The sequence below is a fragment of the Vombatus ursinus genome, unplaced genomic scaffold, assembly GCF_900497805.2.
Source record: "Vombatus ursinus unplaced genomic scaffold, bare-nosed wombat genome assembly UNPS02012602.1, whole genome shotgun sequence".
Lineage (NCBI taxonomy): Eukaryota > Metazoa > Chordata > Mammalia > Diprotodontia > Vombatidae > Vombatus > Vombatus ursinus.
The window spans coordinates 3083021-3108030 of record NW_020952380.1 but is presented as its reverse complement, the minus strand read 5'-3'; the positions used below and the strand labels follow the sequence as shown (position 1 = coordinate 3108030).

General features: G+C 36.5%; 1 protein-coding gene across 1 annotated transcript in view; it reads right to left on the bottom strand.

Annotated features, from left to right (window-relative positions):
- KATNA1 (katanin catalytic subunit A1) overlaps positions 1-22671 on the bottom strand; it is a 34314-nt gene extending 11643 nt beyond the window's left edge. Inside the window, exons 1-6 of the mRNA XM_027857984.1 lie at positions 22490-22671; positions 11851-12025; positions 9556-9713; positions 6212-6398; positions 1869-1990; positions 737-842 (exon numbers count right to left, since the gene is read on the bottom strand). Of these exons, the coding sequence (XP_027713785.1) occupies positions 737-842; positions 1869-1990; positions 6212-6398; positions 9556-9713; positions 11851-12012 (735 nt within the window). The 5' untranslated portion in view covers positions 12013-12025; positions 22490-22671. The remainder of the gene's footprint in view (positions 1-736; positions 843-1868; positions 1991-6211; positions 6399-9555; positions 9714-11850; positions 12026-22489) is intronic.
- Positions 22672-25010: the final 2339 nt, after the last annotated feature.

Genomic DNA, 25010 nt, shown 5'->3' with positions numbered 1-25010 from the left:
ATCCTCCTCCCCTGACCAAGAAAGACAAATTTTAAACAGGACACATTATAGCTACTATATAACGTTCAAACAATTAACACACCTTGTGCTCAGACAAGCTGTCATCTGAAAGCAGGTATCTAATTCCTCTAGCCCAGAAGACCTATATTTTTTGAGGCCCTGAATTGAGGATCAAATAAGATTTGTAAAAAGTGCTTAGCACAGTATCTGGCACATAACAGGCACTTTAGAAATGCTTATTCTCTTCTCTTCCTTCCCCTTTAGATCACATTCCACATTACTTTTTAACTGATGTGTTTGGAACCATGTTATTAGTTTGAGATAATTCTAACTAGTACTCAACTTGCTTAAAGCTCAACAATCATATCCATCATTTTTATTCACATTTTTTATACTAGCTGCTTCAGAAATCAGAGCCAATTATTTTATATTCTATGGTTAAATAAAAATCTTGAGGCATTTAACTGATAATTATCTACATATTAATTCTGAAATGGTTCATGCTATCACATTCAAACTCACTCAACACAGAACCAATTTAGAAATTACCTAAAAGTCATGATGTACTTGTTTTTGGTGTATAAACTTTGCAATGCCATTTGGTCCATTAGCACAAACTCTTTTACCAAAAAAAATTTTTATAAATTAAAAAATAAGCAAACCTTGGTTTGTATTAGGACATGTGCCACAACTACTCTGATGATGCCATAATACTGAGAAGAAGGGGAAGACTTACTTTCCATGGTCTTCTAATTCCCTTAAAGAATTCTGGCATCCACATAGGTAAAACCACTGCTTCCTTGAGTAACTTTTTAGCTTCTACTAAGTCAGCTATGTCATCCCTGTAAGAAAAGAAGAGATCAGCAGTTCCTTATAGATTTAAAACTTCATCACCAGAAATCTATGCATGTGCGTACATAAAATACCTGATACATGTGTGTGTGTGTGTGTGTGTGTGTGTGTCTCTCTGTATATATATGTATGTATGTATATATGCAAATCCATGTACTTGTGCTATGGACAACTGGGAAGTCTCTATAAAGAACTCAAAATTTATTTCTGGATTCAAAAACCAAAAGGAAATGCCATCCTGTTTAATTAGAAAGAACTGAGTCCAGGTGTTTACTTCAGAACACTGCCACTACCCCACACAAAGAACAGCCATTTCTTGGTTTATACAATCATGAGGTTGTATAAGCCAAATTCCTAAAACACTATTCTAGCAATAGCAAATGCTGTACAAACAAGCATAATAACACAGGTTGAGATACTGAAGTCCTACGCCCAATTCTAAAAGGACGGTCACTAAAGAACAACAGACAAAATAAAAACTTTAATTTCTATTTAGGCTACTCTTGGAGACAAAAAAAGGTAAAGGTTCACAAAAATTAATGACATTTTCATCTCAATAGGTGATAAAAGCAATATGAACCAAAATCATCCCAGCTAGAAGCATGTCAAAATATTATTGTTTTAAATAAGTAGGAGTCTCAGACAAAAGACAGTATAACTCAAACCCAAGTTACATTTTCATACTGATCCCAACACAATCACTCAGACATACTAGCTGGAAAGGCCAAAGGTTGAATCCCACCTTAGCCAGTGACTAGCTTCGGGACACTGTGCAAATCACCGAACTTCTGATTTCCAGTAAAATAAGAATCAGAGCACCACCTCACTGAGTGTTGAGTCTCAAATGAGATATAGAAAGACTTCTGAAGTTTTCAATGGGCTAATGTGTCAGATATTATGATTAACTTTCAACAAATTACCCACAACTCCATTTTAATTTCAAAAACATTATGCTAACAAGCCATCATAGGCAACATTTTTCTAAATCTTCACTGTGTTCCAAGTTGGTAACTTACCACCGAATATTTGGATTCTGAGAAATTATATCTCTTTCCAAAGCTTCTACTAAGTCTTTATCGTATCCCGTGCCATCAAATTTATTTGTCTCTGGTTCAGTAATTGCAGCAGGTGATTTGTTCTACATACACACATACACACACACACACACACACACAGAGAAAAGAAAAATAAGTGAGTCAGATACACAATCCACGTGTTAAACATAACGCTGTTATTTAAAATGCTAATATGCTACTAAGATTAGTAAAACTGTCCTCCCATCATATTCAGTGTCTCTTGAGCTTTACACTCAGTTTTGATTTTCACATGAAAAAAATATGACACATAGGCCCTGGAGTCAGGAGGACCTGCTTGGTTCAAATCCAGCTTCAGACACTTGACACTTACTAACTGTGTGACCCTGGGCAAGTCACTTAATCCCAATTGCCTCAGCCAAAAAAAAAAAAAAAAAAAAAGAAAGAAAGAAAGAAAGAAAAAGAAAAAAGAGAAAAAGAGAAAAGAGACATTAAAGAGAAGTAAAAAAAAGTTTAAAAAGTTAGAAAATAGGATTGTACGTAAACAAAAAGTGTGAGTATGCGTTATGACAAATTCAAACATTTAATGTTGTGATTAGGTAGATTAATCACAAAACAATGGCTGAAAGGCTAATGTCCTATGTTTATTAAGGCAAGTCAGTTGTTAGATGCTGAGAAATACACATTTGGAGAGAAGATTAGAAAGAGGTTTTATTCTTCTATGGTTGCAATTTAATCTTCAGTACCTACTTTGCCCTTATCAGTGTTATAAATAAATCTGTTTTGGATTCCCTCAACCCCAGTTCTCTACCACCACTTCCTAACATTATGTCAATCTGTAACCAGCCACTCATTTTGTGGCTATTTCCTTTTGCCCTCTACACTGGAGTTAAATTCATCTGCCTCGCTTTCTAAATCCTTCAAAATCTTGCCCAACTATGATTTCTCACAGGCATCTTCCAATTCAATCAGGCAGGTTCTCCCTTACTATTCTTGCACAGGGCTATGCTCATTCCTACTACTGCACCTTTACTCATGCTACTGTGTCTCATTTGATAGAAGTGATCTCAATCAGGGATCTCAATCAATGCTAACTTCCAGTCCCTCTCCAAAGTAAAAGGCAATATGGTACGATTCTTTAGAAGGGGAATCAAGAAAGACAAGTTTTAAAAAGATTATTAGGCTAGCTATAGTTTGTAAGACTGATGAGAAAGAGAAGATGGAAGAAGTGAGACTACTTAAATTCCCACCCTATTGGGTACTGTCTAGGAAAACATTTTCTTTAAGGTAGCGATGAAACTGTACAGTCATACATACCCCTGACATTCTAGAATTCACTGATTTTATGATGTCTGTTATAAACAATCACATTAAAAATAAAGTTTTAAATCCCACAGCATTTTCATTATTTAGCCTTTCCAAATATAAACTTTCCATAACCGTGAATAATCTTGGCTTTTTAAATGTAGGGACTGAGGCAGAGGTCTTACATTGGCACCTTCTACTCCTTTAAGATTTAAAACACAGGGAGCTCTAATTTCTAATTAGTAGCTTAAATCTTTCTTCTGTGAGCAATCAATATCTAACATTCTCTCTTTCTCATCTTAGTGTTTGTGAAATTTAAGCTTAAAATAGATTGCTACTTTACTGCTAAAAAGAGTTTTCTATTCATTTTAAAATAAAACAAAAGCATATTCTTAATTTTCTTATAGCATTGGAAATTCTATAAAGGCAGGGTGGCAGCCAGTGGATAAGGCCAGGACTGCAATCAGGAGGATCAAAGTTCAAATCCGGTCTAAGACACTTCCTAGCTACATGACCTGTCTGCCTCAGTTTCCTTAACTTACAATAATAACAGCACCTGCCTCCTCGGGTAGGTTCGAGGATAAAATGAGATAATTGCAAAGCCCTTAGAACAGCTCCTGGCACACATGAGACACTTAATAAATGCTTGTTCCTTTCCTTCTTCTACAGCTTCCCAACGGCAATCTGGTGCAGCAGTGATATGAGCAATCGACAATGTCATACCACCTCTTCTCCCACTATAATTTCTCCTCAATCTGTCTTATTTATAGCCGGTACTAGAAGAAACATTTTCAATGCAAAAAAGAATTTCTACCCTGTACCTCACACATGTGTATCTTTTTTCCAACTAGATAATAAACTACAAGGCAGAAATCATTTCTCATACTTTTCTGTAACCCACATCTCTAAGTAGCTTTTTACATATCGTAAAAAAAAAAAATCTATGAATGAAAAACAAATTGTCAGATACTTATCTGCAGCAAAATTTTCCCTCTGTTATCTTCTTTTTAAAAATGAATTGCATACAATGTATTTTCTATTAGTCACTTTTAATGTCAAACAACTGGCTTAAAATTTGAAAAGCAAGATGATCTCATGGATAAAATCTGGAATTGGCTACTAACACTGACAGTAATGGCTAAGGTCAGAAATACTAGTTGATGGGAAGAATGGAGGTAAGAATGACATTCCTAAAAAAGGTCAATGAAATAGGCAGGTAATAACCCTAAATCAAGGAAGGCTAGGAAAAATCCATTACTAACTCTGAATAAGTAGATAAAAAAACCTAGATACCTTTGCTTAATGGGTAGAAGGAACCAAAACATCTATTTTCAATACCTCACACTCCAAAATTATGTCTCTTTGAAAGAAAAATTGTAGGTTTACACTGAAAAATAAATATCAATTATTTGAGGGAATACCACATAGCCCATATCCAGATCAATATGCTACTTGTTATTTGTGTGATCTAGGGGAAAAAAATCCTCTTTGCTCTTTCCCTTTGGTACCCAAATAACTTGTTCAAAATGCCTTATTATTTCAGCTGAACTGTCAATCCTCTCCCACGGTTTACATCTTATTATTGCTACTTATTTATTAGTAGAGAGCTTCCCCCCTCCCTATTCACAAGATGAAGAAAGTTAACAGGTTAGAATACTAAATGCCCTTATCTATAAACAAGACTACATTTTCAATTCAGAAGTGGGCTTCTGTGGAAAAAAAAAAAGCTCTTTTCTGACTACTGGAGAGGAATTTGTGTCTATACTGAAATGAATAATACTTTAACTTTGTAAAGGGCTTTTGGGTTAAAAATTCTACTTAGTACCCACACGTTAAACATACACCTTACTAAAAAAGTTAAATAATAAGGGGTTATATTAAACAAACAAAAAAAAAGTGGGGTTAGGGTAGGGTGCTAATCCCCTTCTTATTTAGAGCTGTTTCATCAATGTATCCAAATGTAAGTTCTATTTTTACCCTATTCCTCCAAGCTCACATTCCCATATTAGCAATTACATAAATTAAGATTTTTTAAAATGCTGTGGGATCTACTAAATGGAAACTAAAATTAAAAAAAAAAAGACATCCCATGAGATTTGAAAAAACATAAGCAACTTCAGCAATAACTTTTCATCTCATCTCCTAGGACTTCAGTTGCTTCATAAAGCCTCTATTACCTGAAATATGTGGAAAACACAACATTCTACTATGGTTTTCAAAAAGTCATCTTCCTTATATTTATTAGCACTTTTTTTTGCCTGCCAATCTTTGACAATTAACTGACTTATATTCAAAGTGTCAATTCTCATTGTCCGTGTATGAGTGTGGGTGTGTATACATGAATACATACACAGATATGTAAATATAGTGGATACAGAATATAAAGTATTGGGAATCAGCACAATAAGGAAAAAGAAGCACCAGACTAAGAAACATAAATGGAGTTCTATTTAGGCTCTACCCTGTGTGACATGGGTAATTTCATAACTTTGGGCAAGATACTTAACCTCTTCGGGCCTTGGATTCCTTGGCTATAAAGATGTGGGATTAGACTAGAAAATTATCGAGGTCTCTTACAACTGTTGTTGTTATATGTGGTTCTAAAACAGGCCTACACAACCTGGGGCCCACCAAAGGATTTTGGAGGAAGACATCCTCTACGTTTTTCACCAGCCACCTGAAATTCTTTGGCGTATTGCAAGCAACACGCTGGCTGTAAGGGGTTCAAGGGCCGCAGGTTGTACATGCCTGTTCTAGAAGTTGGATGAGAATGTGTGGTTTTTTAAAAAAAGATGCCTATCTGTGATACTGTTTGCCTTCATTTGTTTCTCCTAGATACCATAGGAACTAAGTATTTGTTAAATGGAGCATAGGAAAATTAATAATTTGGGGTTATGGTTAGTAGGGCTCAGGTTATTTGAAGTTTTTGCACTGTAGCCTATTTTGAAAAATCAAGTTTGGGGAATACAACTAGCCAAAATCTCAAACGTTTACTTTCATCTTTTTAAGTAATTTTTTACCTTTTCTTCTCTTCCTTTATTCTGTTGCTCTTTCTTTTCTCGACAACGGACTGCTTTTCCTTTGTCATTATTAGAATTTTGTGAAGATGGACGTTGAGGAATTTTGACTGCTGCACTTGGACGGTTACCATGGACTCTAGAGTCACTATACTGAGGAGACTGACGTTTTCTGGGTCCTGGTGATGGTCTGATTAGTGAAAACAGATCATACTATAAAAACAGGTGAGCCTGATGGCAGAGGACTAGTTATTTTGACTGACTGAAAAAAGAGAGCAAGATAAAGAAAAAGGGTATGGCACAAGGTAACAAGAGACAAATAGAGGGTCTTGATATTTGAATCTAAGGTGTGAATTTTGTGCAAAGGTTAATTGAAAATAAGAAGAAAAGTAGTACTGAAAGCAGTAACCATGGAAAAGGATCTTTGTGAAATTATCATCAATATCAACAAGTATTTATTCATCCATTATTGTGTTCTTAGTATTGTGCCAGGAACAGAGAAGAATGTAAAAATAATTCAAAGTCCTTGTTTACAATTTAACTTAAATGAATTTTTAATTTAGTTGGTACACAAGAAAGATATATAAAACTGGATGACAGTATTATATATAATCGAGTGCTAGGAACTATGATACACAGATGAAGTACAACATCAATTCAGAGTATCAAGATCCTTGTGGGCATGGATAGTTAGAAGTAGTTTTACAAAAGATTTGAACTAAGCTAAAAGGAAGTGTAAGAGTTAGACTGCTAGAAAGAAGGAGTAAAGGCAAAACAACCAAAAGGGAAAACCATTAATACTAATGGTGATCATAATGAAGAGAATTGACATTTGCAAAGCTTTATATAAAACACATGTATATCTCACAACAACCCAGCAAGGACCTACAAGTATTTTTAATCCCCATTACACAGATTAAGAAAGTGAAGTCAAGAGAAGTTAAATCACATGTCTCTGCTCAAAGAGCTAATAGGTATCAGATCCAGTCTTCAAATCCAGGTCTCCTGGCTCTGACTCCTGCAGGAGTGAGAACAAAGAAACTTCCTGACTGGAATAAAGGATTCATATTGGACAGCATTAGGAAGAAAATGTAATGTTAGATAAGTAAGGTAGGGCCAAGTGATGGAAGACTTTTTAAATTATTGGCAGGAAATTTTGGCAGCAAATTCCACCATAGATCTTCATCATGGAACTATGATGAAAGTGAAGATTAATCTAGTGGTAATACACACGTGATCTATTAGGGAGAGAGAGAATAAAGGCAGGGAGATCAGTTAAATGACTATTACACCAATTTAGGCATAAATTTAATAGGGAACTAACCTAAGATAGTAGCAACAAGATGGAAGTCAATAAATAGTCAACAAATTTTAATTTCTAATTAAATAATAAATAATAATAATAAAATAAATTTATTAAACACCTACTATGTACCAGACACTGTGCTAAGCCCTAGAGATACAAATATAAAAAAGAAATACAGTCCCTGCCTTCAAGAAGTTTATGATCTAATGGTGGAAGACACAAAAGAAAGGGAGCAGTGAGGGCAGTGATGATGGAAATGCCAAAGAAGAAAAACACAAAAAGGCAGCTCAACTAGATTGCAATCAACAATCCTGGCTCTGGAACAGGGAATATAATGTATATTCTTCATCTCAATAGAACAGTGGAGACTATGGTATGGAATGCCAGAATAGGTGAATTTGTCAGTCAATTATGCTTAACTGTTTTTCTTCATAATACTTGGAGGACAGAAACGACATCAGGAAATGACTGACAGTAAAAAAAAAAAAAAGCATCAATTAAAAAAGCAAAAGCAATTAATTTGAAAGGTAATCAATTCAAACAACCTTGTGAAGGGAGACACTCATTTATGATTGGATATGAGAGACTAAAAAATGACCAAACCAAGACAAAATAACCTAACTTGTCAGACAAAAAAATTAGTGAAAGAGAAAGGATAAAGAACCATTTTAAAAAATGTGAGATGGAGGTGATAAAAAGACATCAAAACAAAAATGTTCTTTGGGCAATTGGAATTTAAGTGATAACAAGGCTGAAGTGAGTTGTTTCTGAAATATGAGAATTTAAAGCTCTCTGAAAAAAAGTATAAAGTAAGAAGAGCCAGAAGACTGGGGATTGGACCTTAAGGGAAACTAGGTTAAAGGGCAGGAAGAAGAAATATATGAATGAAGATGGAAGGAAGCAACAAATGACTACAATGAAGTAGGTTTTTCAGTAATAGTTTAGGGAATTAAAAACAGGTTCCAGGAGAAGTACTAAAAATACTGAGAAGTTCACAGTCATATTGTGTTTAAAGGCTTGTAAAGCACTTTACAAAATTTCATTTAACTTTAGAGAGATTGTTAATGAAACATTAACAAATGACTGGCTATGAAGAAGACACTGACGAATAATTGAAAAGAGAAGAACAAATACAGTAAGTAATATTAGGTTATCGGCAATATTCAGGGATGAACATTACTGAATTTTAAATCAGAGAGGATCTAATAATACATACTTAGTGAGGAATTACTTTCACAAGATTACTAGAAGACGGATTTTTTTCCAGATTTAACACTAGTAAAGGGGAGTTACTCTCCAGGATCAGGTTATTTGGACAATGGACAACACTATTTTATTAGAAGATTCTTATCAATCAACAAGAATTTATTGTAAATGCTTACTGTATGCCAAGCACTAAGTGCTAGGGATACAAAGAAAGGCAAAAACAGTTCCTGCCCAAAAAGAACATGCTTTCTAACAGGGAAACATGTAAAAACAAGGTACATATGGATTACCAAGGAAGGGGCAATAGCATCAAAGATTTCTTAGAAAAGAAAAAGAGGAAAAAGGAACTTATAGGTATAAATCTTAAAGAAACAAGATAAAATGGAATTAAGATGGCTGGTGAAAAAATTTAGGAGTTTAGACTCAGGAAATAAGAGGGGTGAAATGGGAAAATTGAGAGCAATGAAGGGATTTATCTCTGTTCAATAAAACAACAAGCATTTGTTAAGCACCCACAAGACACTTTCTCTTCTGTGATAGTCTGTTGGACTAAGACTTCTCTTTTAAGGGCGTGACACAGGAACTATAAAAGAATGCAGATGGGGCAAAACTTTTATAAAGAGTCAAAAGTTATCAAGAATGTAATAAAGAAGGCTAAGGAAGCAACATTACTAGTATTGTACAAATTGTGATTAGAGAATTATTTTAAAGTAGGTAAAAATCACAAAACCCTTATTCCTGATATTTTTTTCAGGAATCAAGAGACATTTTAGGCACCATGTTAAACTTTGGGTTCATTTATTTCTAACACATCACCTAAAAGATACCTACTTACCTTCGTTCAACAGGTACTGGCAAGGACCAAACTTCTCCCTCTGAAGCTGGAAGTTCATGATGAGCAGCTTTCAAAGGAGTGCTATCTAATTTAAAGCTTTCTAGCGTTTTCATGATATCCTTAACATGTTTAGCTTCCACACTTATCTCTTGCCAAACCTGATTAGAAAGGAAAAACATGACCTTTAAATTCAAATGACTTACAAAATCAGCATCATGTTACATGATACATGTTACAAATCTGCATTTAGACAATAAAAATTTTAACTAGATAATCCAAGACTGTTTAATAATGCTTTAAAGGCTTTATTCATGTTATACTCCCAACTCTAACACCAACTGCAACAAGTTAAGTCAGAAGAACTATTTCACACTTTTTTCTTAAATTATAGACTTCTGATTCTAAGTCAAGAATCTAATAAAAATATAGCTACTTAACAAAGCAAAAATAAGTCAAATAAATACTTTAAAAAAAAAAAAAACAACCCTTAGATACTGATCTCAACCTCTTCTTCCACCCAGAGGAAAGTAATAAAACTGACTAAATTTAACTTTATATTTTCTCAATGTTATCTTCCTGACTTCCAATGTAACTTCTGATTAATAGTCCAATATAGGCCCTAAGGAGGAATGTGGAAAAAAAGAAGTGGTTCTGCTAAATCTACAACCTGCACAACTAAAAGTTGAATGAATATAAGACTACACATCAAAATAAAAAATTGACTAAATGAAGGTTTCACAATTTATTCTTCATGACCAAACATGACCAAAAAAAAAAATCCTTTTCCTATATATAAATAAAAGAGAAGCTTCATTCAGTGACAGGTGACTACATAAAATACTAGAAATGCGTTCAAAACTTCCTTACTATTGTTAAAGTTGAGTTAATATGTGAACATTACTTATGAACTAAATAGAAAAAAATAAAAAACATCTTTAACAAAATACAGAAGCCACCGATTCACAAACAGGAAGAGAAAAAGGTCTGAAATGTCTTTCAATGATTCCAGGAAAAGGACCAACAGTCAATACCAAAGAAATAGCTCATTGGACCTATGGCTATCCTAGTAAGTTACTTAAAGCACCTTTGTAATTTCTTTGCTATAACACTATATAATTGAGCCTTGCTATGACATCATCCTGGATACTTGTCACTCTACCGGAACATCTAACAGGTGATCAAGTAGCCTCAAAAGGCCCGCCTAATGCCCTAATCCTGTATCAAATTTGGTTCTAAAGGGTCAGCTAGGTGGTGCAGTGGATAGAGCACCCGCCCTGGCTTCAGGAGGACCTGAGTTCAAATCCGGCCTCAGACTAATAATACTTCCAAGCTGTGTGAGTGGGCAAGTTACTTAATCCCAATTGTCTCACTAAAAAAAAAAAAAATGCCTCTAAAGAAAATGTTAAACTTGTTGCCAGTATATTTTGTGAAACAGTATTATCTTATAATTAAGTTATCAGAATGAGAGAGTAAACTTCCCTTTATCAAACTGTAGCGGGATAGACTAAGTGGGATATAATGGGGCTTTTACCATAGAAAGTAGTTCTATTTAAACGCCAAAACTCATATAATAAGATTCCATGTTCTAAAAAGGCTGTACTGCATTTATATATAACTTTGAGTCTTTCAAATCCTTCTTAAAAGTTATCTGAGCAATTAAACCATTACGGCAAATGTAAATATCAACCAACCAAGAAGGATTTATCAAATACCCATTAAGTTCCAGGTACTTTACTAGGCATGGATATACAAAGAAAAAAATTAAACAATCTCTGCCTTTGAGAACTTTGCACTCTATAATGAGAAAACATGTACATATAAACATAAACAAAATGAAGAGATGATGGGGGGGGTACTGAGTAGTGTGGTAGGGAGGAAATTGGGAAAAATGTCATGTAAAAAGTGATGCCTGAGTTGAATTTTGAAGGAAACTAGAGATTCTAAAGGAAGATGTAATGAAGAAGTATATTTCTGAACAGACTGGGGCTGGGGGAAGAGGGAGGGGAGTGTAGGCAGAAGGAAAGCTGTGTATGAGGAATAGCAAGGCAACCAGTTTGGCCAGACTTTAGAATGAACGAAGGAGAGTAATGTGCAGTAAGACTAGAAAGGTAGTTTGGAGTCAGATTGTGAAGGCCTTTAAATGCCAAACAGAAGAGTTTGTATCTGTAGAGGCAACAATGAATTCCTGTGGCTTACTGAGGAGTGGAGTGATATGGTCAGATCTGTGCCTTAGAAAAAACACTTTTGATTGCACATGTAGGATGAGAGGGGAGAAATTTGAGATATGATTCTCACCTGTTGCCATTTTTGCTGAAGGTATGTATCTTTGACTGAGTACAGATATTTGTTCATTTGATCAAGCACTCCCTGATAATAGACCATCGCAGAGTCATAGTTTCCCAGCAAAGCATATTCACGAGCCAATTTTACATTTTCACTAATCATAAGAAGACTCATGCTCAAATGCAAGCTGAAAATAAAAAAAAAATTATGTTTCATGTTGCATATTTATTAACAGTAGGCATCCAAACAGGGCATAATAATCACAGAGTCAAAAAGGAACATCATCCAAGGCCCCAAGTTCCAGAAGAGCCCAGCTCAGATTATATCATTACCATATGGGTGGGAAAAACTGTGGATGAATTATAAGTTTTTGAAAAGACATTATTCAAAGTTACAGTAGGATTTATGAACACAGAACTAATCAGAAGCTACTGTAATAGTTTAGATTAGATAAATCCAAGGTTGTGATCCTATGTAACTGGAAGGATGATAGTGCCTTTGATGGAAACAAGGAAGTTAGAAAAGGGAATGTTTTAAGGGAGAAAAAAGGGGATCCCAGCTGACTTTTCCTAGGTTATAATAATATTAACACTCAAAGAAAAATGTACAGTATGTCTATTCAGGGGGATAGTAGACATGAGAAACACTAACTTATAAATACATGGTGAGAAGACCCAATGCTATAAATTTGTATTTGACACAGAAAAATAGGGCTTGGGTACAAATCCCTTTGACAATCTAAAGTAGAACTATTATACTGGATGGGCAATGTGGCCCTTGACCCAATATGACAACTCAATTTCTTACCCATTTATTATATCAAATTTATATTTAGGAGTTTTAAAGTAGGTAAAATCGGTCTTTAATAAATCTATATTGTGACAGACATTTAAATTTGAAAACAGAAGTCAATTCAAATTTTGTCCTTCAGTAACTTATAATTTTACTATTATGAAAGACTTCATCTATGAAAAAGTTTATTAAACAAATCAGAAGTGGCAGTTTTATTCTTTCAAAGATCCTACCATAGATTTCCTAGTTAAATATTTAACTTTTTTACAATTAAAAATTAATATTTCCTCTTTTCATTTAGTAAATTGCTTCTACTTTATTATAAGGTATAGAATGCATAGAATAGAATAAAGAACAGCAAAAATGTCACACAATGGTACATTTGGGGACCTTTGAAATGGTGTAAATATTTATTTTTTGGGAGAATCAGACATATGCTATAAGCTATACTAAGAGAATATACTGACTGAACTTTAGAATAATTTTATTTTACCTTTATAACTTTGGTAAATATTAATGTAATCAGATTTTATCTTTATAATGATAAAGAGGAAAACAATGTGGAAATCTGTTTTGCTTCATTATGCATATTCATTACATGAATTTTGTTTTCCTTTGCTTTTCCAACTGAAGGAAGGAGGTACAAGGAAGGAGAATGAAGACAGGGTTCTTAAAAAAGAAGGTCAGAAGGAATCACAGACAAACTGGACAGATTTTTAAATTACACGTTGAATTTATTATATACAGTTATCCCTTCCATACTGCAACTTTCCCCACTGCAGTTTCAATATAATGGAGGTCAGCATAAAAAATTAAATGGGAATTTTGGGGGAGTTTTGTGGAAGCCACAGACAACATGTGAAAGCCAACAGATGACACAGAGCCTATGACCAAATACTTAACCCAATTTTTACAATAATACTGTAAACACCCCATAAAAGAAAAATGAAAAAAATTCAGACATCTTCTCTGGTATGAAGGGAGGGTCAAAAAATTTTACACGGAGTTTCCAGATCATGGAGGTGCTACACCCCTAACCCCTCAATGTGGAAGGGATAACTATACCTTAAAAGGGTTTCACAAACAATCCTCTCCTGTTTTACAATATATAGTAGGGCTCATTTTTGGTTTAAGTTCAAATTATAAACAAAGTAAAATTTTCTGAAATTCAATAAAGTAGAAAAGCAGTCTTAAAGTTAGGAATACTCCAAATCCTGCCTCCAATACACACCAGTTATATAACTATAGGCAAGTCAGTTATTCTCCTAGTTCCCCCATGAAACTTTATAAAGCTCTAAGTTATATATGAGTTGCTGATCTGTATCAGCAAAGCTTCCTCAACAAGAATTCTTCTTATAGATGAAATCCCAATTTCAGAAGCCTCCTCATGACTTAATAAATCATCAAACTCTTATTAAGTCCCTAATACATGAAAGGCACTGTGTGCATGGGGAATACAAATATGATACATGAAACAATCCCTACTCCCAAGAATCTTATATTCTGATGGGGAAGACAACAAGTACCTATATAAGTATATTCTGAACAAATATAAATAGAATAAACATAGTAAATATGAGGTAATTAAATTAAGCAAGTACAAGGCAACTAGGTGGGAGGAAGAGAGAAGAAAGGGAATAACCATTTATATGGCACCTACTACATGCTAGGCACAGTGCTTAGTGCTTCACAAATACTATCTCATTTGATCCTCACAACTCTGTGAAGTAAGTACTATTATGCCCATTTTACAGTTGAGGAAACTGTGGAAGACAAAGGTTAAGTGATTTGCCCAGGTCTTGTTAAACTGACAAATGACTGGATATGTGTATTGAGGAAGAGTAAGGATCCTACAAAAAAGAAAAGGCTATAAACTTGAGAGACTGAAAAGGATATTGGTATCTTCAAAAAACATATGGAAGTTTAAAAGAGGAAAGAGTTTAGGAGGAAAGTTAATGAGTGTAATTTTAGACATGCTGAGTTCAAGATGTCTCCAGGATATCCAGTCTGAAATAGCCAAAAAGGAATTAGTGCTCTGGGACTAAAGTTAAGGTAGAGACTGGGGCTGAATACACAGGAGTCTTCTGTATAGAACTAATAGCTAAGCCCAAGGGAACTAATAAGGTTACCAAGAAATGATTGAAGAATGAGAGGAGGCAGGGACAGAACTTTAGTACACACCCATAGTTAAAAGGTATGATATGGATGATGAGCCAGCAAAAGAGATGGAGTAGTCAGATAGCAGAACCAGGAGAGAACAGTCACAAATAACCAGAGAAGAAAGAATATACAGGAAGAAAGAGTGTTCATAGTGTAAATGTCAAGAAGGATGTAAAATACCGGCTTTGGAGTCAGGAGGACCTGAGTTCAAATATAACCTCAGACACTTGATACTTACCAGCTGTGTGACCCTGGGTGAGTCACTTAATCCCGATTGCCTTGCCCACCCCCCAAAAAAGGATGTAAAATAGGTCAAGAAGGATAAGGACTTGGAAAAGACAGTCAAATTAAATCAGCAATTAAAATAATCACCAACAACACTGGGGCGCAGTTTCAGCCTAGTGATGGCGTTGGAAGCCAGTTTGCAAAGAGTTGGATGAATGGCATGTTTCACCGTGAGTCCTCTGAAATCATGGTTGGTCATTATGCTGATCAGAGTACCTAAGTCTTTCAAAGATATCTGTCTTTACAACACTGTTGTCACCACATAAATTGTTCTGGTTTTGCTCACTTCACATTACTTCAATTTACGTAAGTCTTTCCAGGTTTCTCTGAAACTTCCCTCCAAACTCTTCCCTCTTAAACTTCCATATTTTTTTGAAGGCATCAATATCCTTTCAGTCTCTTGGCTTTGTAGCTTTATCTTTATCCTAGACTTCTCACTCTCCTTCATTCTGTGCATTTCTTACAGTATAACAGCATTCCAAAACATTTCTATATCACAACGTGTTCAGCCATTCCCTCAATTGACGAGCATCCCGTTTTCAACTCTTTGCCACTGCAGAACTATAAATATTTTTGTAAATCTTAGTTTGTTGTACTTAGGATGAACTTCCCACCCTTTATTTCTCCTTTTTCCTTCTCTCCCCCTTCTCTTTTGCTTCTCTGATGAACGAAATGTATTTCTGAACTCCTCTGTGTATGTATTCTTCCCTCCTTTGACCAGTTTCGATACAAGGTTCAAATGTGAGCTGCTCCCTCCACCCCTCCCTCCTTATTTGTACAGACTTTTATTTGCCCATTCTTAGTAGGCAGGATAATTTTTCCTAATCTTCCACTTTTCCCCTCTCCTTCAAGTGTTCCTTATCTTCTTCCTTGCCACTCTTTTAAGATCAAGATATAACAGAACCACATCCAGTCCTAATTAGACTCCCTCTATGACACTTAATGATAGGGTTCAGAGGGGACACTGTCTATCTCATCTCTCCACATTCGAATGTAAACAGTTTATCCTTGTTTAGTCCCTTACCATTATTTGTTCATAGTTACCTTTTCGTGTTTCTCTTGACTCTTGTGTTTATGCTTCAAAGTCTCTACTTAGCTCTGATCTTTTCATCAGGAATGCTTGGAAGTACTCTATTTCATTAAAAATTCACTTTTCCCCATATGGCATTACACTCAGTCTTACTGAGTAAGTTATTCTTAGTTGTAATCCTATATCATTAGGCTTTGGGAATATCACATTCCAAGGTCTCCATTCCTTTATAGTGGTGGCTGTTAAATCATAAATGATTCTAACTATGGTTCCTCGGTATTTGAATTCTCTTTTTCTGGCTATTTGCAATATTTTTTCTTTGATCTGAAAGCTTTGGATTTTGACTATGATTTTCCTATGAGTTTTTTTTCATTTTGAGGTTTCTTGCAGCAGGTGATCTCCTTCTAGGAGATCTATACTGCTCTCTGGTTCTAAGAGATTTTGGCAGTTTTCTTTTACGATTTCTTTAAAGATGACGTCTAAGCTCTTTTTTTGGTCATGGCTTTTAAATAGTCCAGTGATTCTTAAATTATCTCACTTCGATTGTTTTCCAGATCAGATGTTTTTGCTATGAGATAACATATTTTCTTCCATTTTTTTTTCAGTCTTTTGGCTTTGGTTTTTTTGTTGTCTCATAGAATCTTTAGCTTTTATTTGGTTCATTCTCATTTTCAAGGAATTTGTTGTTAGGGTAAAGCTTTTTTTTTTTTATGAGGCAATCGGGTTTAAGTGACTTGCTCAGGGTCATACAACTAGTAAGTGTGAAGTGTCTGAGGTCACATTTGAACTGAGGTTCTCCTGACTCCAAAGCCGGAGCTCTATCCACTGTGCCACCTAGCTACCCCTACTGTAAAGCTTTACAACTCTTCTGTCAAGTTATTAATTCTTTCTTCCATAGTTCTAATTTCTTTTCTAATTTTTCTAAGTACTTTAATTTCGTTTAAAAAATCATTTTTAAGCTTTTTTAAAACTCTTGCTCCCTCTCAGAAATTCTGTGAAATTTATGCTCAACTTCCACTTTGCTTTCAGGCTTTGCTTATAGATGTTATAGAACCATTCTCTTCTACTGGATTTGTATCTTGAGATTCCCGGTCAAGATACTAAGTCTTTAAGATGGGATTCCTTTTTTATTGCTTTATTTTTTCAGCCTACTTCTTGACTTCAGGCTTTATGTTAGACAGGCTTTGCATGCTTCTGGATAAAAGGTTTGAACTGGACCTTCTGTTGCTTTCTTGGGATATTGATTATTGTATTATTTCAAGATTTCAGAGACAATTCAGGCTAGGGACCTGAAAGCTTCAGTGTTCCCAAAGTGGTATGACTCAAGGTAAAGTCTGATCATTGCTCTCTTGGTTTGAACTTTGCAAAAGTTTCTGAACTGGGATTGGGTCTGAGCTACGGGTCTGTGGGCTTGCCTCCTTTGGAGTTTCAACAGCTTCTGCTGACCTCAGCTATCAGCCAGGGGAAGAAAGTTCTGCTGGTTCAGAACTACAGAATAGGGGCAGCTAGGTGGCACAGTTGGATAGAGTACCAGCCCTGAAGTCAGGAGTACCTGAGTTCAAATCCAGTCTCAGACACATAACACTCACTAGCTGTGTGACTCTGGGCAAGTCACTTAACCCCAACTGCCTCACTAAAAAAAAAACAAACAGAACTACAGAACAGCTGGCTCCCTTTTGTTCTGGGACTCCTGCTTTGGTTATTTCTCTGCAGGCTTCAGCCTGGTTTGGAGGTTGGAACTAAGACCCCACTCAGATCCTAGAGTCCAAGCCACACAGCGGCTGCTTGCCTCTGAATCTGCTCCTTGCTCAGTAACCAGCTAAGGACCCCTGATCAATCCTCACCTTAGAATGCCATCCTCCAGCAAAGGTCCCCCCCTCAGTCTACCCTAGATCTGTGGCCCAAAACTAGGTAGTGAGCGACAGAGCTGCCAACTGGCACCTTTTCCAAAACAAGTTTAGGCACCTCTATGCTGGATCTGGGACCTCTTCCTGCCCCTTTCACACTGGAATGCTCCCAGCAGCATGTTCCTCACCAGACCCTGTCCCTCGTGTCCACATACTTCTCCCTATGCTGACATGGGCTGGAAAAAAAATGACTCACTTTCATTTTTTTTTCCCTTGGATTTCCTGATCAGGAATAACTCTGGTACATTTTCTAAATCTGTTTGGAGGTGGGGAGGGGGAAGGGAAAGGGAAGAAGGTGTGGAGGGTGGAATATACCCTTTTTGACTATTCCACTAACTTGGCTCCCTCCAGCCCTTAAATTTACTTTTAATGGGACTCAAAAGAACAAAGACTTTTTTTTTACAAGCTTAGGCAATGTATTATTCAATGAATTCTTCGAAAGAGTTAAGTAAAACAATGCCTTATATGATCTAGAATTAATTAAAAATGAAAAGATCAGCCAAAATAGAAAGATGCACTTTAATCTATATTGATATACTAAGCAAGACAAAATATCCATCCTATATTGGTTTTTCTAATACAGATAAGAAAATTTTGTTTGCTAATCATAAAAAAAAGGAGGCATTTTGAAAAATGTCCTGTCATGGAAGGTGGCATAGTAGGTACAGTGGAAAAGGATGCTGAGTTTGAAGTGATAAGACCTGAGTTCAAATCCTGACCCAAATATTTAAAATTTGTGTGATTTTGGGTTTTACCTCTCAGGCCACAGTTTTTTCATCTGTAAAATGAAGGAGCTGGACTAGATAATAGCTTCTAAGATTCATCCTAACTCTAAATCTTAATAGTGCAGTTAGTATTGCTAGCGCCCACATTCCCAAGGAAGAGAAGAACCCCAGATTATTAAGTATGGTAGTCAATACTTTCTTGAGCTACTAACATACTGATTGATTGCTAAGCACTATGCCACAATCAGAGGTATGTGGTATAGTGAAGAAAGTCAGAAAATCCAGTTCAAATACCGTCTCTTATATTTTATGTGTGACCTTCAGCAGGTTGTTTTACCTCTCTGGGCCTTGATTTCCTCATATAAATCAGAGATGGATAGTGGTAGACTAGAGATTTCCAAGGTCCCTTCCAGTTCTAAAGCTATAATCCAATGGGGCTGCCCTGTTCAAGACTTATGATAAAATTAGGGATGCATGTTGTATACATAAATAAGCAAACATTTTTACCCCTTTGTGAACTGAAAAGGGAGTGAGGGGTGGAAGCCAGTGATGAAGAAAAAAGGTTCCTCTTACATCTGCTTCAAAAGGTATGTTTATAGTAAATTTCACCTTCTGGTTATATGTACTGTCACTGTATAACTTTGTTTCATTGCTTAAAAAAAAATGCAGTTCAAGAAAACATCTAGCCATCTAAAAGACAGGCTATTGATTATAGCATAATCTCTCTGGACCAAGTACTGAGAGAACATTTTCTTTATTCTTTCAGTTTTGTAACCCTAAACACTATCTTCCTCCCAAATTTAATGATAATACTGTATAGTTCTACAAGATTCTCTAATCCTGAATACTCACCCTACATTTCCACTAAGATAATACACCTAATTTTAACTATAATTTTTGAACATTAGATATTAATTCAACATTTTAATGCAATCCTACAAAAATAACAATTTTCTATAATTTTAATAAAATTTCTATAAATTTTTTTGTCCAAAAAATTTCAAAGAATTTTAACTTCAGACAATATTACTTCTCACAATTATCACAGGATGCAGCTACGATATTTCAGAACAAGCTTTTCCACTTACTCTCATCCCATGAGAGTCACCCTTTGTTTAGATGGCTTGTGAGGGATTAATGACTTAACTGATGACTAAACTCATTAAAATTAATTGAGCAAGATGCTAATAAAATAAGCAGCAACATCAGATTTTTAAATGAAATGCAATGACATCTGATGTTTCAGAAAGGTCCGGCCACATGTGATATCTATGTAGTGCGTGTATGAACAGTTCTTTTATTCATATCTATCTAGGGAATAATCAGAAAGGGGGGGGAGTCCTTTGTCAAACAGATGGAAAACAGATAATAAATTTTAAAAAAAACTTAATCTTTAGCCTTCTATTTCCTTTCCTCAAAGCTCTCAAAAGAAAACAAAATGAAACTCTTGTGAATTTATTTATTTGAGGTGCTGGGTTTTTTGGGCATCCAAGTATGGTGGCATTGTTAAAATACGGACAAAATCAGTGAAAAATTTTCTGCTCCTTTCTGCAAGGCTGGCTTACTTAAATACATAAAAAAGATTAACTATACATTATCTGAAGTCAAACCAAAAAGTATTTAAAACCAGAATCAGAGTTCAGTAAACCGAATTTCAAAAAAGAGTAAGGTGTTACACTGGTAAATATTCTGAACTAACATCTGGGGTATGCAATTAGATTATGCAGATATTATAAATTAGTCACTGGTAATGATGAATAATCACTAATGAATGACCCATGATCACTCAGAACATGGTAAATGTTTTTTCTTATTTTAAAGCTTGACAAAGTTATCACTGTGATACAAGAGTATCTTAGAGTAACCTATGTTCAGGAAGTATTTTAAAGGTGGGGAGTGAGGACGCTATTCTTTGTCACTGTAATAAAAACTTGTGTTCATTAAGGAAGTATTTTAAAAATTAAACATTTTAAAGGTGGGGAGTAAGGACACTATTCTTTATCATTGTTAATAAATATAACTTTGTTGTGGTAAGAAAATGTTTGTAATGGAAAAAGTCATATACATACTAATTTAATGATAAGATACAAAGCTCAATTTATCGTAGACAAAACTGGGGAGGAAAAGAATAAAGAAATGTATGTTATGTATATGTATATGTATGTATATGTAAATGTATATGTATCTATACATAGATACATGTATATGTATATGTATCTATACATATATATATATTATTCCTACATATCCGTTCACTTATTTTCTCTCCCATTAGATTGTGAGCTTCTTGATGGCAGGGATGTTTTTTGCCCCTTTTCATATCTCCAGCTCTTAGCTTAGACAATTTAACAAAAACAACACAGCCAAAAAGCCACATTTAAGTTCACTATGAAACAAGCAGGTTGACTAAATGTACTCAGAATTTTATCAGTAGGCAACATACTATGACTTCTGATAAATAACACTATCTTTGTAAAACAGTCAATATGGTTACAATAAAAGGAAAATATTTAGCCTTATGCTAGAAAAACTGAAAATTCCACAGCGTACTTCGTATTAAATTTCTGAAGTGTATTATTTAGGACTGGTGGGAAAGTAATCAATATTGTCTTTTAAAGTTCTAACATATGATATAAGTCTAAGTAGAAATATGTAATAGTATACAGTTACCAATGCTTCCTGAAAGGGTTGCTATCATTTCTTTATATAAGAATGCCCATTATACCAATTATTCTTTGAATTTTTTTAAAAAGTCTAATTCAAGGAACCACCTTTAAATAACTTCTAAAAAAATTCCTAATCCTCCTTTGGAAAAGTTGGTCTACTATATATGTAGATAACATATATTATTACATACTACATAGTGAGAACTGTTCAGCCTCTACGAACAGTACATAAATCACATCAGAAATCTTAGTGTTCTATCATTGTGACTAAGAAGCAAAGATCTTTGCACACATTCTAAAACACTAGCAATGTTTCTTAACAGTCAAAGCAGGACGCAAGTCAAAAGCTGAACTGTTTCAAAAGTGATGACTGGGCTATCAATGCATTGGGAGTTGGCTGCTATAAACCAGGCAGTTCACAATTAAAACAGAAAACACTGACTTTTTTTTTTTTAAACAAAGTGCTGGCATGGAACGATAAAGCATTTCCAGTTCAGGAAAAATCACGTTCCCCTGTAACTCTGCCATTAATGCAACAAGGAATAACATCAGGAAAAAACAACTTTCAATAAGAAACTTTCCCCCTAAACTATCTACTTTTTTTTAAAGGGGGGGTGGGTCATTAGAATTTGACAGCGCTATGAAAAACTAAAATAATTACTCTCAAAATGACACATCAACCAAAATAGAGCCAAAATGGAAAGACACTACTTTTGAAAATCAAGGGGTGGGGGGCGTGGAGAGGGAGAATGGGGGGGTAAGAAAGTCTTCAAATAAAGAAGGGGGGGAGTGAAAGGAGGGTTCAAACACCGAGGCTGCCAGACCAGTCTCGGGATTTCTCGGGTCACACGAGGCTGGGAGTGGGGTTGGGGTCTGGCCCCAGGCCCCCGGGAAGAGGGGAAACCCAAGCTCGGAGGTGCAGGTGTGTCAAACAACTAAGTCGGGGGCTTGGGGCTGGGACTCAGAGCAGGAGGAAAGTGATAAGCACGGAATGCGGGGCGGGACCCCCAGACTCCCCTCCCCCCTCGCCCCAGCCTCACTGCCCACGGCCTTGGGGGGGTGGAGGAGAAGAGGACAGAGGCTCACCTGAGTTCACCGCGGCGCTGGGGGGCTCAAGGGAGGAAACTGCCCACCGCTGATGGGAGGCGGGGGCGGGACGGGCCCCTCGGTCCACCCCCAACAGCTAGGAAGAGAGGCTCCTGAGACCCTACCCTGCACTTCCCCGCTCAACCGCCACCCCTCCGGCGCCGCCGCACCTCCTCACTGAGAATTTGAAGTCAAACCCGCCAGGGTCACTTCCGGCGGTGGCCGCGGCGGCCCAGGCGACATCGGCGCATGCGTGGCGGAAAGGGAACGCCCCGGGAGCGAGGACGAGCGGGGCGTGCGCGCGCCTGCTCTCGCTCCCTGGGGTGGCGCGTAGAAGTCGCCAAGGGGGTGGGGCCGGAGGCGAGGACCACCGCAGCGTTACCTGTGGCGAGCGTTCTAAGCGCTGTCGCAGCATCCCCCGCGGCCTCGGCCGAGGGGACCGAGCGTGCGGAGGCGGAGCCTGGGCCGCATCTTGGGGGGTGGCTCTCCGGAAGATGTAGGCTGCGGTTAGCGAACCCTCCCCCATTCCACCCCACCCCCGCCCTCGCTGACAGGGGTCTGAGGCGCAGCCACCCCTTGTCTAAGCCGGAAAAAAGACCAAGTGTGTCTGGAGAGGCAGAGAGATAGTTTACACGCACATACACGCACACACACGCACACGCGGGATTCTCAGCGTCTTAGTGCGGCTTTGATAGATACAGTCTATACACACACACACTTGGAGTCCCAAAAGTGTTGGTGCAGCTTTAAACTTTAATAGCTTTTGAGACTGTAGTGTGTGTATACACATATGTATATGTGTGCACACACGTATTTGTACCTAGTCATGTACATATATGTATGTGTACTTATATAATTATATGTATGCATTAAATATAATTTAATTTGCATTCACTATGTAGACATTTAATTTTATTTAACATGCATGCATGTGTGTATGCATAATATACACATATGTGTGTACATATATACACATGCATTGTATATACACTTGTCGCAAAAGTTATTAGAGCATTTTTTTATAACTGCACTAAGACTTTTGGGACACCTGGTATTATTGCATATTTCTCCCATATTCAGCTCAGACTCGCCTTTTCAGTATTAGCTTCCTCCATTCTATGCAGCAGGATAGATAGCATTTATGCAGGGCTTAAAAGGTTTGCAATGTTTTGTATGTTACCTCATCTGATCCTAATGACAATCCTATGAGTGAGATATTATCCCTTTTTTACAAATGAGGAATTGAGGCTGAGAGGTTGTGTGACTTGTACGCAATCATAGCCAAGAAAATGTATACAGAAGGACTTGAACCAAGGCCTTCCTGTCAGTACTCTCTACTACTGTCAAGGAGCTGTCAACTAGTTTACCAGTTGTTGCTGAAATACTCTCTGAACTTTCTTTAGTTACCCCTTCCCATCCATTTAAAATACTCTCACCTTGCCCTCATATCTCAGTGAAAATTTTGAGGCCATCATCTGAGAGCTCCCTCTTCTCTCCTCACATCACTTAGATGCTTTCTGTTACTATCTCCTCCTTCACTCCTGTCTCACACAATGAGGTGGCTCTTCTCCTTGCCATGGCAAACATCTCTACAAATACAAGTGATCCCATTCAATCCTGTTTCCTGTAGCAGGTTGCCCCTTTTATCATCTTCACTTCCTCATTTATCTCCAATCTCTCCTTTTCCACTGGTTGCTTCCCTATTGCCTACAAACATGCCCATATCTCCACCATCCTCGAAAAATCCTCCCTTGATCTGTTCATTTCCATTAGCTATCATCTCATATCTCCTCCCTTTTTTGGTTAAATTCCTTAAGAAGGCTATCTATAATCAATGCTTCTCCTTTTCCTCTTACTCTCTTCTTAACTCTCTACACTCTGGCTTCAGACCTCATCATTCAAACAAAACTGCTCTCTCCAAAGAGGCCAATGATCACTTAATTGCCAAATCTAATGGCAGATTTGTTGTTTTCAGTCAAAAGTTCAGTTGTTCAGTAAAAAGTACTTTGTTTTCCTACTATTGTTGTTCAGTTGTTTTTCAGCTAAACATAAGATAGGAGGGAGTAGAGGTGTTCACAGTGTCTTGGAAAGTTTAAGATTCCCCATTATTGAATCTTTAGAAAGTCAGTCAACTTGATTGAACCAAGGAGTTCCTGGACCCAGACCGACCATTGCACTTCCCTACCATCTCTATGTCACTCTGGTGAAAGTAAACCCTCCTTCTCCCTTTCTGACCCCTTTCTTTCAACTCTAGCTCTGACAACAGTAATTTAAATCAGCCCTACCATTCCTGGAAAGGACATACCAATCAATGGCCCTGTGACTCCAATCACCATTCCCTCTGCCTTCCCTGTCCAAAACACTCTTCTCTATGAACTCACTCAAAAAAAGGAAAAGGATAACAGATGGATCAAAAAATAGAATCCAACAACATATTGTTTACAAGAAACACACTTGAAACACAAAGTTATATGAAATTTAAATGAGGGGCTAAAGAAAAACTATTATGCTTTAGCTGAAC